This window comes from Conger conger, chromosome 1, assembly GCF_963514075.1.
Source record: "Conger conger chromosome 1, fConCon1.1, whole genome shotgun sequence".
Taxonomy (NCBI): Eukaryota; Metazoa; Chordata; class Actinopteri; order Anguilliformes; family Congridae; genus Conger; species Conger conger.
In genome coordinates, this window is record NC_083760.1 from 66387259 (window position 1) to 66403370 (window position 16112).

Consider the following 16112-nt stretch of genomic DNA (forward strand, 5'->3'; position numbering starts at 1 on the left):
GGCTGAAACTAGGACTGTGCGGGCAGTTTCAACCAATACTGCCCTCTTGCTGTGACAGCACCCCTTGTGGCAGAAACTCTTTTAATTACAGTATGATGGCTTGAAGAAGAAGAAGAAGAAGAAGAAGAAGAAGAAGAAGAAGAAGAAGAAGAAGAAGAAGAAGAAGAAGAAGAAGAAGAAGAAGAAGAAGAAGAAGAAGAAGAAGAAGAAGAAGAAGAAGAAGAAGAAGAAGAAGACGCGTGAGATTTAAAGGTACAATAGGTAATTTCGGACTCGTAACGGTCAAGAGAGGAATTGCCACAACAGAACAGACAACCTCAAACCACAACAGTGTTTAAGCTTCCCAAAAATGTTCGCCGAACAGTTGACTTTATGAGATCTTGACTTTGGTGTGCTACACAACACTATTTATAGTATTCACTTCAGCTAACCAACTATATTGTGAGCAAGCAAGTCATCTGGCTGCGTAACTATCTGGCTATATAACTAAAATATGATAATCTACCACAAACGATGCAACTGCAACTTACAGTTTGAGAGAAATAAAGGTTTACGGATGATTGAACGCGTAATGAGACAACAGGAACGTGTAGCTGCCAAAATTTCACTCCAGACGAGCGATCACTGAAACTATACTATTGCTTATCTATTTAGAAAACAATACCAGTTCGCTATAACAAGCAAATTAGCGATTACTAGTTAGCTTCCCGAATGTACAAATATCCACCTGAAGCACAACGCTTGTGCAATCGCTACTATGTTCGTAATGCTTATATTTTATCGTAAGTGGATATTTGTAAATTCTTCAAGCTAACTATAGCTAATTTGCTTGATGTTACCGATAACAAACTGGTATTGTTTTATAACATATTTTCAGTCGTTGCTTGTCTGGCAGCATACGATCAGAAAGAGCCCCCAGAATGCCATTGGCTGTGGCAGTTTTTCAACCTATAAGCTTTAATTGCTGTACAGCTTTACAATATTTTGATACATTTGACGGCCCGACAAATGTACACTTTGAAACCTGAATTTAAGGACAATAAGCACAGGCAGGGGGTGAGTCAAAATGTCAGTGAGAATTTTTCAATGATAGAAATGGATTTACAATGGTCTTGTAACAATGTTTTAACACAAATTATTTTACCAATTGTACCTTTAAATCTTGCATTATTAAATATGTGTATTTTTCTCCGCATCAAATGCACTAACCAACGAATTTTCATTTTATTGCAATTCCCAGTTTGAAGCAGTTTACTCGAATTTGTTCAAGCGGTTCATATGAAGTGGCAGTTTCAATCGTTTAATGGTTTATTTTTTAATGGCCTTGACAGTCAAGAGTGATGTCACAAAAATGCGACTAGGCCATGCGACTATGGAATATTTTGCTGGGTCCTGCGCAGTTTGTAAACATGTCCGTTTGCTGCCACAATTCATTTTTATTTCGCTGTTGATTTAATCGTGTGTTGGCACGAAGAGGAATAATAATCAGGTCAAGAAGGGAATATAGTGGCTTTTTTAAAATTGTGGTTTATTTTTATTCCGCATTGGTTCTGTCCTCTAACTTTTTTGACTGTGTTATTTCTATTAACTTACTAGATATGGAGGGCCATGGTGGTGGTAGCTCCAGTGTGATTTCACATAGTTATACTAATGTCCCCGCTTTCCTCGTTAAACTTTGGACATTGGTGGAGGACCCAGACACAGATCCGCTCATCTGCTGGAGTCAGGTAAGTGTCAGTGTAGTATAAGTTCAGTGAACAAACGCTACAATAAGCGGAATGTATTTCTGGAATGGTGATTTACAAGTTGCATATGAGCGCACAGATTTAAATGCTTTGGCCATTAGCTAGCTGCATTAAAAACCTAAAATAAGTTAATAATGTCAAGTAATAACTGACTAAGTTCACTATGCACTGCTACTAATTTGTGTTTTAGCTATTTGCATGTAAATGACGTAACGTTCATGTTGTTCGTTTACGCCAACGTAATTATCGTTACCAAGCTATGGTCAATCTATGTGTTCCTCTAAGGACGGTATGACTACAGTCATATTCTAGCTAGCTAGCCAATGACAAAGCAATGACATTTTTACAACCGACTCGTTAATTTCCAAATAATTGGTTTGCAAATGGTGCCCCAAAGACATAGTGTAAGTTAATGCTACCAAATGGACTGCAACTATTTCTAAACAATACAGTTGAACACAAAGCAGAGAATCAGTTTTGCTGGAAGTACTTGTGTTATGTATTATCTGTTTCCGGCTGTCATTAGATGGCACACCGTAGAAAACTAAACCGTCTCTGTCCATTGCATTGGGACTGAACTCATATTGAGTCATAGCCATTTACTGTTGTTGGCATAATCGTACTGCCACCCCATTTGAACCGTATAGTTTAGTTGTAGTCATCATATCATCAACTGTAACTGCTATTGTTTAGGTATGTCTTGTTCTGCAGCATATTTTTGTAAATTCAATTTCATTCGGCGAGATTGCTTGTCAAGCCACTGTAAAATCACTGCAGAATTTTAATAAGATAACATTTTAGCCAGTTCCATTCCACTAAATTGGCTGGATTGCTATGAAATATCAATTATTGTGAAACTACCATAGGGTTTATAATGGAATTCTCACATTCTTCACAGAGTGGCACAACTTTCCACGTATTTGACCAAGCCAAATTCTCCAAGGAAGTATTGCCCAAATACTTCAAGCATAATAACATGGCCAGTTTTGTCCGACAACTCAATATGTGTGAGTACATAATAGGCGCACATTGGTTTTACACATTTTATTATTTCAGTATTGTTTTGTTTGTGTGTTTGTTGTAATGTGTCATCATTATGTTTCTTTTTTTCTGACAATTAACTCAATTGGAGTCACACTCATTCATTGTGCTATTAATGACTTCAAGTATAGGTCAGCCTCACTATGTTGACTCCCAGTGTTAGGCCTTATTGTTTTATTATTTTTTATTAAACTTGTTTTTGGCAGAAGCACATTTTTGATGATTAATAATTATCTTTGTTTTGAACAGATGGCTTCCGCAAAGTTGTACATATTGAACAGGGTGGCCTGTTGAAGCCAGATATAGATGACACAGAATTTCAGCATCCTGACTTCATCAGAGGTCAGGCGCACCTGCTGGAAAACATCAAACGCAAAGTCACCAATGTGCGTGCAGCAGAACCTCACCCACACCTTCCTCTTGCCAGTGCCTCAGGCTCCTCTTCAGTCCAACTGCGTCACTATTTTTGTTTTTCACTGTAAATGTATTATTCTTGTGATCAAATGTTTTTTGCAGAATTTTGAAATGTTTTTTTCTCCCCCCTTAAATTGTCCCCCCACCTCATGACTGCTTGATGATTGATTGATGAATGATTTGTTTTTGTGCTGTAGATATTTCCAGACTTGTGGATCATACAACGCAGATGGTGGTCAATGCATCCTGTATACATATTTATTTTGTCCGTCCTCAGGTCTCCGGTGTGAAACAGGAGGATGTAAGGCTCGGCCAGGATGATATCACCAACTTACTGAGTGATGCCAAGTCCATGAAGGGGAAGCAGGAAGCCATTGATTCCAAAATCAGTGCCATGAAGTAGTGAGTTAGACTGATCATGGGATGAGATCAATACTTTTCCAATGCTGTTTTAGAGGCCTATCCCTCCTCCATACTTTTAATAAATGGTGTTTGAAGAGACATGTGAGGATTGGTATAGTTCAAATGTTTCTGGTATTATACAGTCACACAGTAGTACTGTTCTGAAGCAGTGGGGGGTTGATTAGCCTAAATCCTTTAAAGGTGAATCTAGGACCTCTAATCATGTGGCTGCTAAGTATTTTACTGACTGTATATTGTAAGCAAAGGACCACAGCAGACCACAAAATCCTGCATAGTATGCCTTTAACGTAATAGAAAAACATATGCAATGTTAATTACTTTTTTAGAAGTTGAAGAATAAAGAAAAGATTAAGGATGGACAAGTCCCACTTCCCCATGTACCCATTTTTTTTTCCAGTCATTCTGTTGAACTCATATCACTGATATCTTAATGGCAGTAGGTGAAGTCGGTTCTGAAACCGCTGTTTGCTGTGTATGTAACGTCTCTGTTTTCACAGTGAGAACGAGGCACTGTGGCGAGAGATAGCCAGCCTGAGGCAAAAACATGCTCAGCAACAGAAGGTCGTCACCAAGGTAAAGCTTTTAAAAGCAAAACGAAAGGGAATATTAGTTATGTTTCTGATTGTGATCCTTTAAATCTCTTTATATAATATTGATGTGAGAACAGATTTTGATTGAAGGAAACAGTTCTGTGTTGATTGTCCATGAGCACCTCATGCATTTGGATTAATATTTTCAGTGTCTCTTACCCTCCCTTTCCCACCCTCCATGCAGGTCATCCAGTTCTTATTTTCATTGGCACAGTCCAAAGGAGTCCGGGGGCTGAAGAGGAAAATGTAAGTCTTTTGACAAGACTGTGTTTTTATGCTTCATCAATTTAAGTTATTTTACTCATTTTCAGTGGAAATTAATTTAAGTTTGTAGAATGGGCAAAATCATCGGTGCTTGACATTCCTTAATGGCAGATACATTCACAGCCCCCCAGTCAATGTGTAAGACCCACCTGGTAGTGCATGGCTGCCATTGTGCACCATGAGCAGGCATCATCTGAGGTAAAGACAGAATATTTATTCAGACATTGAAACTAGTGGAATGGGAGGATGGTAGCCTGGCAGTGAATTGTGGAAACAAAGTGCACCTCTGAGCTAAGTGGCATCGGTTAATAAGGCTGGTGTTGATGATATCTTTATCTCCGCTTCATCTCAGGCCTCTGATGCTGGGCGACAGCAGCTCAGCCCATTCCCTGCCTAAGTACAGTCGGCAGCTCTCTCTGGAACCCCTGCCCGGCTCTTCTGCTGTCTCTGTGAGTAAACCCTTAAGAAATACAACACTCGCTGATGATTGCTTGCCTCAGTTTTTCCTCTAAGTTTTTTCTTTGTTTGTAGATTAACTTTATCTGAGTAGCTTTGTGTGTGTCTGCTTTTTATTATCTGCTTTCATGTGTGTGTGTTTTAGTTTTTAGATGATATGCATAATTTACCTTGTTTAGACACTCATACATTTTTTATTCTGCTGTGGGATTTTCTTGCTTTAATAATTTCTTGTGTTTATATATGTGCTGTACCATCCAGGTGAATGCATGTAAAGACTGAGTGTGATTGGTTAAGATTCTGAAAAGCATCCAACTTTGGGGAGATCTTACTGGTGTTTGGCTCTTTACAGGCTGCCTTCTCACCACTCACAGGAGAGAATCTAGTCACTCCTGAAGTACCTGTAACCTCTGGACCAATCATCTCTGACATTACTGACCGGGCACAGAAAAGTCCCACTGAGGCTACCAGTAGATGGACCGAGGAAATGTAAGTCGCATATTAATAAAGAGAAACAGTATTATGCGGAAGTCTGAGACCTCCCTTTCGTTTATTCCATTTCCAGTCAGCCATTCAGATTTATTCGAAAAACTCAAAGCAAGTCTCCAGAAAAGAATGGAACTAAATACCTGAAAGATTTAATATTGGACATAGGACATTTTATCTGAAATATACACTCAGTGATCACTTTATTAGGTGCAGCTCTACGCCCGCTTGTTAATGCAAATATTTAGTCAGCCACCGGCCGTAACTAATTGCAAAAAAGCATGCAGATGTGGTGGTTTGAGTATCATAGGAACTGCTAATCTCTTGGGATTTTCACACACAACGGTCTCTAGAGTTTGCAGAGAATGGTGCGAATAACAAAGAACATCCAGTAAGCAGCAGTTCTGTAGGTAGAAACGTGTTGTTAATGAGAGAAATCAGAGGAGAAGGGCCAGGAAGGCAAATAACCACGCATTACAACAGTGGTATGCAGAAGAGCATCTCTGAACACACAACGTGTCAAAACTCTTAAGTGGACAGGCTACAGCAGGAGAAAACTTAATAAAATAAGTCATAAATACCTAATAAAGTGCTCACTGACTATGTTTGCTGCATTTTCTACCTTTGAAAAATAAATAACTTTCACTTGATGGTTGTTTTCACTGGACTCACTGGACTGGAACTGGAAAGGGTGGACTATGACTTTTCTACAGCACTGTATGGTTTTATTCCATCTCACTGAGATGTCTTGCAATCCCAAAATCTGCATTATGCCATCTACCTCCAGAATTCCCCTGGTTCACTTGATGGATGAGCCAGCACCAGTCCGGGAGGAGGGGCCTGAGAGTCTGGTAGAGGAAGTGGGCCCAGTGGGTGTGGACATAGCTGCTGATACCCCTCTGTCTCCCACCACCTTCATCAACTCCTTACTGGAGGAGAGCAAGCCAATCCCTGCAAGCCAATGCCAGCCACTCCCTGCCATCCCAACCCAGCCTGATGAAAGCCAGAATTGTCTCCACATGGCCTGTCTGGACAAGTAAGTGGAGGACCTGCTGTTGCTTGGCTTAATTTTTTGCACAACCTGTTAATGATCTGCTTTTACTGTATATGGGTCCTTCTTTTCACGTGAAACTGTTCACACCTGCCAAGCCCAAAATGACTCGGGCAAATATCCACCTGACATTATCACATACTGATTGATTGATATACTATATCCCCGAGAGGGGAAACTTAGTTAGCCACAGTATGGCAAATAATGGACTATAATGACACATACAGGTATGTTTTATGAAATTCCTACTTCAGTAACCTATATCTTGATGAACACACTGTGTGCACCTTCCTTGTAATTGGGTATGACATTTTAACTTATTTTCCTTGTGTAGAGAGCTTCTTCATTTACTCCTCATTCTAGTTGCATCTGTGTTTCCTATTAACCCTGCAGGAATGGGCTAAACGAGCATGTGGAAAGCATTGACTCCGGTCTGGACAACCTACAAACAATCCTGAATAATCAAGCCATGAACTTTGACTCTTCATCCTTTCTTGAGGTGACTTAATGGCTTTTTAATGTTTTAAATAATTAAATATGGAGAAATCTGTAAATTAAAATCTATAGTTAAAACTGGAGCTCAGGAGGCGTGTTGGGGCAGTCTGTATAGTGGCTGTGATCCTTTTCTTTCATTTTTATTGACATATTTAAGCAAGTGTACCATTGGAATGGAACAGAATTTTCCTATGTATTTAAATGACTCTATGATTTCTTTCAGATGTTTAGCCCCTCAAACAGTGAATTCAGCCTTCCAGATCTGGACACCAGCCTTTCAAGTGTGAGTCAGGGAACAATAGTCTATTGATTTTATTTCTCTGCCTTGCCTGTCAAAATGTTTTTTCATGTATGTGTGTTTGTCTTTCAGCTAAGAGCAAATTGTAATGCTTGCAGTTACTATTTCAACAACTTCAACCTCTTTTCCCTCCAGTTTGAAGACTTGCTCACGCATGACCAGAAGGCAGAGACAGGCGAGAACTCTGTGGACTGTGGTCAGAATGTGTTTCTTATTATTGCAAAAAGTTATGATTTCTGTTCCAATTACTGTATGCCATTCTTATTAAGCTTTTATTTTTGGGTAACATTCAGTGCTAGATGGGGCAAAACTATTATTTTTTTCATCACTTTGTGTAATCTATAAGCATTTATGGCCAGCTTATTACAATGGTCAGACTCTCAGACTTGTAACTCCTGGTAATAACACACTGCATGCCTAGTGATATTGAAGTGTCTGTGGAGGTGTTACAGGTGGAGGATACAAATTTGTTAATCTACCTTGTAGTTCCTGTTAATGTATATTGAATGCATCCACTTGGGCCTCCAGACCAGAGTTTATTCTCATGTTTATGACACTCCAAGAAACATAAAACGTATGTTTTCCTGAGAATAGCCCATCTGAACTCACACCCTGTATGTTCTGTAGGTAAACCGCTGATTCAATACACAGCCCAGCCCATTCTGGAAAACCCCACCATCCCTGACTGCAGCAGAGGTGAGCCGATTCTCCTGCTGGAAGAAGAGGCCTTCTATGGCAATTCAGAAAATACAGACCCCACCACATCACTCCAGTCAAACAACCACTAAACACAAGCAGGCAACCTTTTGTATATTTAGCCTCTCTTAATGTTTGAATAATTAGATGTTAAGCTGTTCTTCTACTCATGTATGATACCTTCCATAACATTTTTAGATCTGTTTAAGGCAATATTTAATCTCAAACAAGTTTGGTCTCGGTCAGTGGCGGCTGGTGGACATTGACTTGGGTGGGGCACCATACACACGTGTGTGCGCACGCATGCACACAGGCTCAGACACACACCAGTACTCCGCTCCAACCTCCATAATTACAAAGCAATGCCAATATTCAAATGTTTTTGTATACAGTGAACAGCTATTTTAACCTTAATAAACTGTGTAGGGTTAATATAACAATACAAAAACAAATAGTAAAATAGAAAATAGTCAATGTTGTTCCAATTAGTCTATTTGACGCCTGATGTTGGTAGTACGGAATACAAATGCTTCCACAATTTTTTTTTTTTTACTTAAATGCTTCCACAATTCTTTTTTTCTACTTAAATGTCATATGATGTCATCATCTCCCCTTGAAACATTTCATAAGTTTCAGTCTTGGGAGTATGGATTCATTTCCTGGATAAAGTGAGAAGATCACAGAATAAAAATTACCAAAGATGGCAAGAGGGCAGATATGGAGGATATTGTAATATACACAAAGGGATGTGTGTATATAAGAGAAAGAGAGCCTGCAATTCAAGCGATTCAATTCTGGGACCTTCTCTTTAAATCGAAGGGATTTCCTTCACAGTGCGAAAAATGGTCTTAAATAAAAGCATATCTACAACTCTGTCCAACAGATTTAATATGTTAGACAACAAAACACAGATGTATGTAAATAAACTGACAAACAAGGAATCGCAGACCATTGCGAATGGTGAAAACACAAAGACGAGACACAAGACCTATTTCCTCAAATGAGGAAGTTAATAATTTCTTGTTACAATAACACAAATTGTTCAAATATCAATAGTCTATGTTTACGACCGTCCTACCACTTGTACAAATTTGTATCAACATGCAGTAGCCTACAGGCTAAGCAGTAGGTTACAAGGAATAAATGCCTAGCTAGCTTGCCATCTAGCGATACATCAAAAAAAAAAAAAATTGAACGGTACATCGCTGGTTAACATTTCCAAATCCAAACTTACCCAGTTTAGGGGGGAGTAGCGTGAAAACAGTTACAGCAATCAAATTATAATTTGGGAACCAATACGTTCATATATTAAGTCAGCTAACTGGTTAAATCTTGGCAGTGCACAAAAGGTTGGGGCAAAAATAGACATAATCACAAGTAAACAGTGTACAGTGTTTTGTCATCTTATCAAACTTAAAATTGGGCACTGTGTTCTGTCAGACTTCCATTTCTAACCTTATCTTACCTTCACCTTAGTGGTATGGGCGGTACTGCCCACAGAATTTGTATTAATAACAGTCCATGATGCATTAAAACAAATCGGAGAAACATGCTGCAAGTTCACACGGAGCTTTCATTAGACTCATCACTAGCCTGCAAAGCCAAACTCTTTCCCTCATCAGCTTTCCTGGCAACAAAGGGAAATTAAACAAGCCTCCCCATCCCTAAATAACTTTTTACACCCCAAAGCACAACTTTTTTAATATATATATTTTACAGTTGACTTGTCATATCTTTGCATGAAACCGACCGTCATATTCCGCTTTCAGGATAGCATCTGAAATCACCAAATAAATAATTCAGATAAAAAGTTTTGTCCATAATGTTATATTGCATTCACTTCTGATATATCCAATATTTGCATCTTTATGGTTTTTCATCTATAAAAATTTTTTTAAACCAAAATTACTCCATCTGTATTCAAGCTGTAGCTGTTTCCCAGCTTGGACGCCATTGTGAACTAAATCTGATTTGTATCAGATGTGAAAATGGCACAGAAGCAACGCTACTGACCTCAGATCCGTTTATAGAGGGCAGCTAGTTTTGGTTGTCTGAGCAGCAGTTGGGAGTCCTTACAAGTCATTTGAGCATAAGGACACATTAGGACTAAACGAGTCCTGGATGGGGTTTGTTGGTCTAGGGCATGTTGGAATAACCCAGATCAGCAGGGCATCTAGTCCACTTGCAGCATAGGGCATTGCGCACTTTGAAGCTACAAGCCGATTTGAGTTTTCAGAAATATACAATAGTGCAAGTAAATTAGGATACTTTTCATTTTGCAATTGTTTGTGTACCATGAATAATTTGTCAGATACACTCAGGGAGCACTTTATTAGGTATTTATTAGACTTTTTTTATTTTTTCAATTGGTCTTCTGCTGCTGTAGCCTATCCACTTAGAGCAGAGGTGTCCAATCTTATCCTAAAAGGGCCAGCGTGGGTGCAGGTTTTTGTTTTAACCCAGCAGTAACGCACCTGATTATACTAATGAACTAATTGTGGTCTTTAATCAAGACCTTGATGAGTAGAATCAGCTGTCTTAGTCCTGTGCTAAAACAACAACCTGCACACACACCGGCCCTTTCTGGATAAGATTGGACACCCCTGACTTAGAGGTTTGACGTGTGTGTTCAGAGATGCTCTTCAGCATACCACTGTTGTAATGTGTGGTTATTTGCATTACTGTCACCTTAAACCAGTCTGGCCCTTCTCCTCCCCTCCTCCTCCATTTTTGCCTGCAGACCTGAGGTTTTTTGTTTTTCACACCATTCTCTGTAAATCCTAGAGACTGTTGTGAGTGAAAATCCCAGGAGATCAGCAATTTCTGAGATACGCAGACCTGGCACAATGATTTTTTCCACGGTCAAAGCCACTTCAAACACAATTCTTCCGCATTCTGACTTTTGGTCTGAACAACAGCTGAACCTCTTGACCATCCATGCTTTTATGCATTTAGTTGCTGACATATGATTGGCTGATTAAATTTTTGCATTATCAAACTGGTGTACAAGTCTACCTAAAAATTGCTCACTGAGTGTATATCATAGGTTTTGATATTGTAGTCTTCATGGTGCAATTCTGCCCTTCAAATACCGCCATCTTCATTGTCTCTGTTCTGCATTGTCTCAAGGTTATAAGGCTTTATTTAAGAGTAGTGCAAACCAGGCAGAAATAGCCTTTTTAAGTGCTTGTGGATGTATGGTAAAATTCTGTATCTTTGCTTTGCATGATTAGCACAATAACCTGGCTAAGTACAAATTGGCAAGGGAAGTATGCAATAAAGCATTAAAATGACTGTTTATTTCATGTAAAGGTGTATTTTTTTAATATATAATAAATGAAACTTTTTTTTAGAATAATATATTTTGTGGTAGAAAATGTAATGGTGCATAAACAAAAAGAGAAGAAGAGGTACAGAGCTATGTAAGCTTATATTCATAGGTGCAAAAAATATATATATTTTGTATTTGGCAAATGATCCTTTTCTTACATAGCGGAATATTTTATGAACAAAATGTCTGATGAAGCTAGCGATCACAAGATTCTACAAAAAGTATTTTGGCTCATTCCCATTGGTTTCTGCTGGTTTGATCTGCTTGTGATGTGTGGTCTGTATAGTTGATGTCGTTTAGCTTACCGCATGGCACAAGGGCACTGTGACAGACTGTCGGATGTTGCAGTGTCTGCTCCAGTGTCTTTTTGCACAACTGGCCAATACTGGAACGGGTCCATTTTGGGATCTGATGCGAAGGCCAGAAGCAGCCCAGCGCCACCCTTGAAGTTGTAATGCTTATTTCTTTCATATTAAAGATCCATATTTCATACCTTTCCACTCTGGCATTTTTGTTGCAATATGTCTGTATATGGATTTGCGTTCTCTAATTGCTCTTCTAGTTTTCCATTGGTGCAGTCGGGTATTCAAATGTGACGATGCACACACCGGAACTCCCATGTCGAATGTGGAAGAGCACGTGCCTAGGAGAGATGTATTTCAAACTACTGTAACCGGGTTTTACCAAAGACCGTGACGTCTCAGATGGTGCACATAGGTAATTACTGTTACATCCCACCCCTTAGGCTAGTTATTCCATTTTTGTTTTTATTCCTGAAAGATGCATGATTTGATTAGAATCAAATGAGAAAATAATTAGTAAGTAAAAACATACAGGTGCACAGATTTGCTGAGATACAGGCGGATCTGGAATGGAGTCATCTATGTGGGGTTTTTTTTCTGTATTGATGGACTCAACACAGAATTTGTCAAACAATTGCATTATGATAACAAACACAAGATTGAAGGCTAAAATACAGATACCCCCTCTTGTGACTTATCAGATTTGGCTGCTTAAAAGTTGATGGAAGAAATTTGCTGTATGAACAAATGGCCACAAGCCCTGGCCAGTGAAGCAATGTACAGTCTTTACAAATAATACTCAAATGCACAAAAGTTTTATCTATTGGGCATATTGGCAGAGAGTTTGGAATATAGGTGCTTCCCAACACATCAAAATCTCATGATGATGTTCAATGGGGACCAAAGGCTTTGGGGAAAAAAACAAGGTCCTGGTTGTTTTCATTATTGTATACAAACAGTATGTTGGCTTTGGCTTTTATGAGGCTTTGAATTGAACCAAGTTTGGAAAAGTCACAAATGTTAGTGAATAGTGAATTTGATCGGAAGATGAGGATTTCGATCCTGATGTTTTGCATATTGATAGAAAATACAAGAATGAGTAACTGTGACAAAAGTGAGGTGATGAATGATGAAGCTGGATACTTGCTTGTACAGTTTTATTAAGTAATCAACCATTCCAGGAAATAAAAATCTGTCAGTCATTGTTTACTTATCTATGTAATCTGTTGCTATGAATGCAATATATAAATGTTTTATTGTATCTATATATCTATATGAATCCTGTGGATTTAACACAATCCTCAGGTAGTCAGCACCAGTAAAATGTAGTTTCATTATTACATTACATTATTGGCATTTGGCAGACGCTCTTATCCAGAGCGACGTACAGTTGATTAGAATGAGCAGGAGACAATCCTCCCCTGGAGCAATGCAGGGTTAAGGGCCTTGCTCAAGGGCCCAACAGCTGTTTCATCATGTCCAGGGATCTGATGCTTCGTTTACCGCTTTCCTGAGGAAGGCAGAATGAGAATTGTCAGCATTGTTAGACATTGAATCTATACTTTCATTTAGAATAATCTAATCTACTCGCATGCAGAAAGAATTGTAGGTGTTTACCCTGTTTAATCAACTGTTTACAATGATTACAACAATAGCACATTGCTTACTGGCACCATAAAATGGCCTGGGTCAGCTTTAACTTAAGATAAGTTTCAAGCTATTGTTCCAGTTGTAGAATTAATACAACAGGAACTATTTTTCTACTGTACATTTCACAGAAATACAGGTTTTATTCTTTAAAGAGTCACTTTGAACTTTATTGGATTCCAAACCTTCTTCTGAGTTGAGATTCTCATCCTCTGAAAAATGAAAATAATAATCTGATTAAACAAGAGATCTAAACAACACCTTGAAAGGCAATTATGATCACAGATGGATCAAAACCATTTCACTCAAATAATTAAATGGTGATTCTAGTATCAGTAACATACATACTATTTAAAAGTATCCATCTGTGTAATAAACAATATTCATTACTCTTGAATTTTATTGGTTGTTCAAAACTCCAATCATGTTTGCCACTCGACTGCTAAGAGTTGTTTCTAGGCCCCTGAATTAGTGGAAGCTTAGTCAGTTTTGTGGTTTTTAATAAACTTTGTCAATGGTGTAAGTGCATTTAGCAACTGATCCTGGATCCTGGATAAAACCCTATCTGTTTATTGTGGGATTCTCTTTTTTTATCCTTTACTTAACCAGGGAGGGTTCATTGAGGACATGTTTCTCATTGTCAAGGATGCCCCGAGAGAAATGCCGGAGAGAACAGTTGCAAGTCGGGAGAGCAGTAGAGAGAATAGGGGTAAAGCCCTGGGTCGGTTTTGGGTTAAGGGGCCTTGCTCAAGGGCTCAAAGCAGCAACTCTAGTTACCAGTCAAGCAACCTACCACTTAAACATTATGCACATAAAATAAGGACATCTTACCATCCTGGTCTTCAATGCTGGATTTAGTGCTCTCTAAAGGGGAAAGCAGAAAGGCATCACAAATATTCTGTGTGTAAGTTTGTGTGTATGGAACATCACATTACACATGCATTTTCTAACTAACATAACTCAAACAACTAACATAACTCACACAGACAGTGATATTTACATACAAGTGTTAACGCAGTTATAACTGGTTATAACTGGGATTAAATGAAGTCTCCTTCATTTAATCCCAGTTATTAAATGAAGGAGACTTACCCTTAGTCACTCCATTGTTTGCGTTGTATCCTGACATCATACAAAGAAATGGCATGACACCATAAAAGCATGATTCTAAGATCCAGTTTAATAAACAGTTTTCTTCCCAACATGCAGTTCTGTAAAATAAATACTGAACTGCCTGACTCAATACCCTGATATTCACAAACCATCCTGATATTCCTGAAAATCTATTCTACTTATGTTTCCAGATTCAAGATATGTACTAAAAGAATAAAAATACTAAAAGCACAAATAGTTTTATTTTAACTATTATGAATCTCACAACAGTTAAAATCAATGATGATAAACAGTATACTTGGATATATCCATTTACAAATATCCTTCCGATAGTGTAATTTTCAACATCAAACAACACTAAATTGGATATTTCAATGTTTCCATATTTAGTTCCACAAATGGTTGCCGATATATGTCCACATAAATGATGATAAATGATCATTATTGCTTCCCTCACCTTCTGCTGCTCCCTGATAAGGTGAAGTCACTGTGAAAAGAGAACATGTCTAATGTCAATATATTTAGAGGATTCTTGTCTTCATTTGTTTCAATTCAACCAAAGGTAATTTAATATTAGGGGTTATTTCAAAACTGGATATTGTCCCCAGCATTTGTGCAACTATGATCAAACTGATTGCCATGGGCATATCTCAGTTAACCACTAGATGGTAGGAGATGCTAAAAAACTAATTCCAAACAATAATTAATTATACAAAACCTTTTTGATATGCAAGCCAATACAGATGCACAAAATACTTGCATTTACTTCTTTGTAATTATACTCAGACCTGATAATATTGTGTGGATGCGTTTATTTCATTTATGTCCATGATACCTACTTTCTGTGAAACAAAAATGAAATGACTTCACTGTACAATGCCAAATTAATCAGCAATTTTCTCATTGTTTAAATTAATCTTAAATCTTAAAATGGAGCGTCTTATTTTAAATAGCTTAGTGTATAGTGTCACGTGTGACTGCCAGGTGCTCCTCTAAGCATTTTCTCTTTCAGACTTCAACAGATGAAAAGAGTGGCATACTTGTTCAATATCAGTTTGCTCTAATCCATGTGTACATTCCATCAAATTACTGCACCTTGCTTATTTGTACCAATATTCTTCATAATGATACTCTAAGACAAGGGTCACTCTGTCCTCTGTTCCAAAGCTCTTACCAATGGACCTTTCTGAAGAAACTGCATTTGTGCTCTCTGAAAACAGAAATGTTTATACAATGAATCCGTCGCATGAAATCTTTCAGGACTATTGTTGCTGGGACCATGCACTTAAACTGTGCTGTTGTACACTGAAACAAGATCACTTAATTGCACCAAGCTTCAAGCAGTAAAAGTAAACTGTATGAAGCAATGCATATTTAAAGATATTTTAATTACTATATTAACTACCACTACTACATAATAAGTTTCATTACCTGTAGGAACATGCTGAACTGTCATGGGTTCTGAAGGCAAAAGTTATTCACATTTGACTTCTGGGTTATTCAAGCATTGTGTACAACATTAAAGTCATCTAAATCATCTGATGAAGCACTTGGGGTATTTATACAACAAAAAATCCTAAACTGTAGTTGGTGGTTAATGGCATTATACCTTCAGCAATATTGTGATAGTTGGTAATAGTTGATGGACTGCAGTAACAAATACTACAGTGGTAGTTATCCGAACTAATATTATGTAGTAATTATAACCATAATCAATATCTGAAAGAAAACCTACATAAACCTTTCATTCAGACACTTAC

General features: G+C 38.1%; 1 protein-coding gene across 3 annotated transcripts; it reads left to right on the top strand.

The window, feature by feature from the left end:
• Window positions 1–213: 213 nt before the first annotated feature.
• On the top strand, window positions 214–11782 carry LOC133138277 (heat shock factor protein 1-like). Of its 3 annotated transcripts, none has more exons than XM_061256909.1 (14): window positions 214–252; window positions 1597–1727; window positions 2644–2752; window positions 3036–3172; window positions 3478–3602; window positions 4121–4196; window positions 4398–4459; window positions 4830–4926; window positions 5286–5422; window positions 6207–6455; window positions 6864–6969; window positions 7189–7248; window positions 7399–7459; window positions 7891–11782. In XM_061256909.1, exons 2-14 carry the CDS (start codon window positions 1599–1601, stop codon window positions 8049–8051), a joined length of 1509 nt encoding a protein of 502 aa, XP_061112893.1. In that variant the 5' UTR covers window positions 214–252; window positions 1597–1598; the 3' UTR covers window positions 8052–11782. The 3 variants fall into 3 exon arrangements, with proteins under 3 accessions (XP_061112893.1, XP_061112900.1, XP_061112883.1); XM_061256916.1 differs by having other exon boundaries at window positions 245–261; XM_061256899.1 differs by lacking the exon at window positions 214–252 and adding an exon at window positions 1375–1489.
• The last annotated feature ends 4330 nt before the right edge of the window (window positions 11783–16112 follow it).

Coding starts and splice junctions, on each gene's coding strand:
- LOC133138277 (XM_061256909.1), top strand. CDS start 1,599: ATGGAGGGCCATGGTGGTGGTAGCTCCAGTGTGATTTCACATAGTTAT. Junction 3,603..4,120: donor AAAATCAGTGCCATGAAGTA/GTGAGTTAGACT, acceptor CTGTTTTCACAG/TGAGAACGAGGCACTGTGGC. Junction 6,456..6,863: donor CACATGGCCTGTCTGGACAA/GTAAGTGGAGGA, acceptor TTAACCCTGCAG/GAATGGGCTAAACGAGCATG.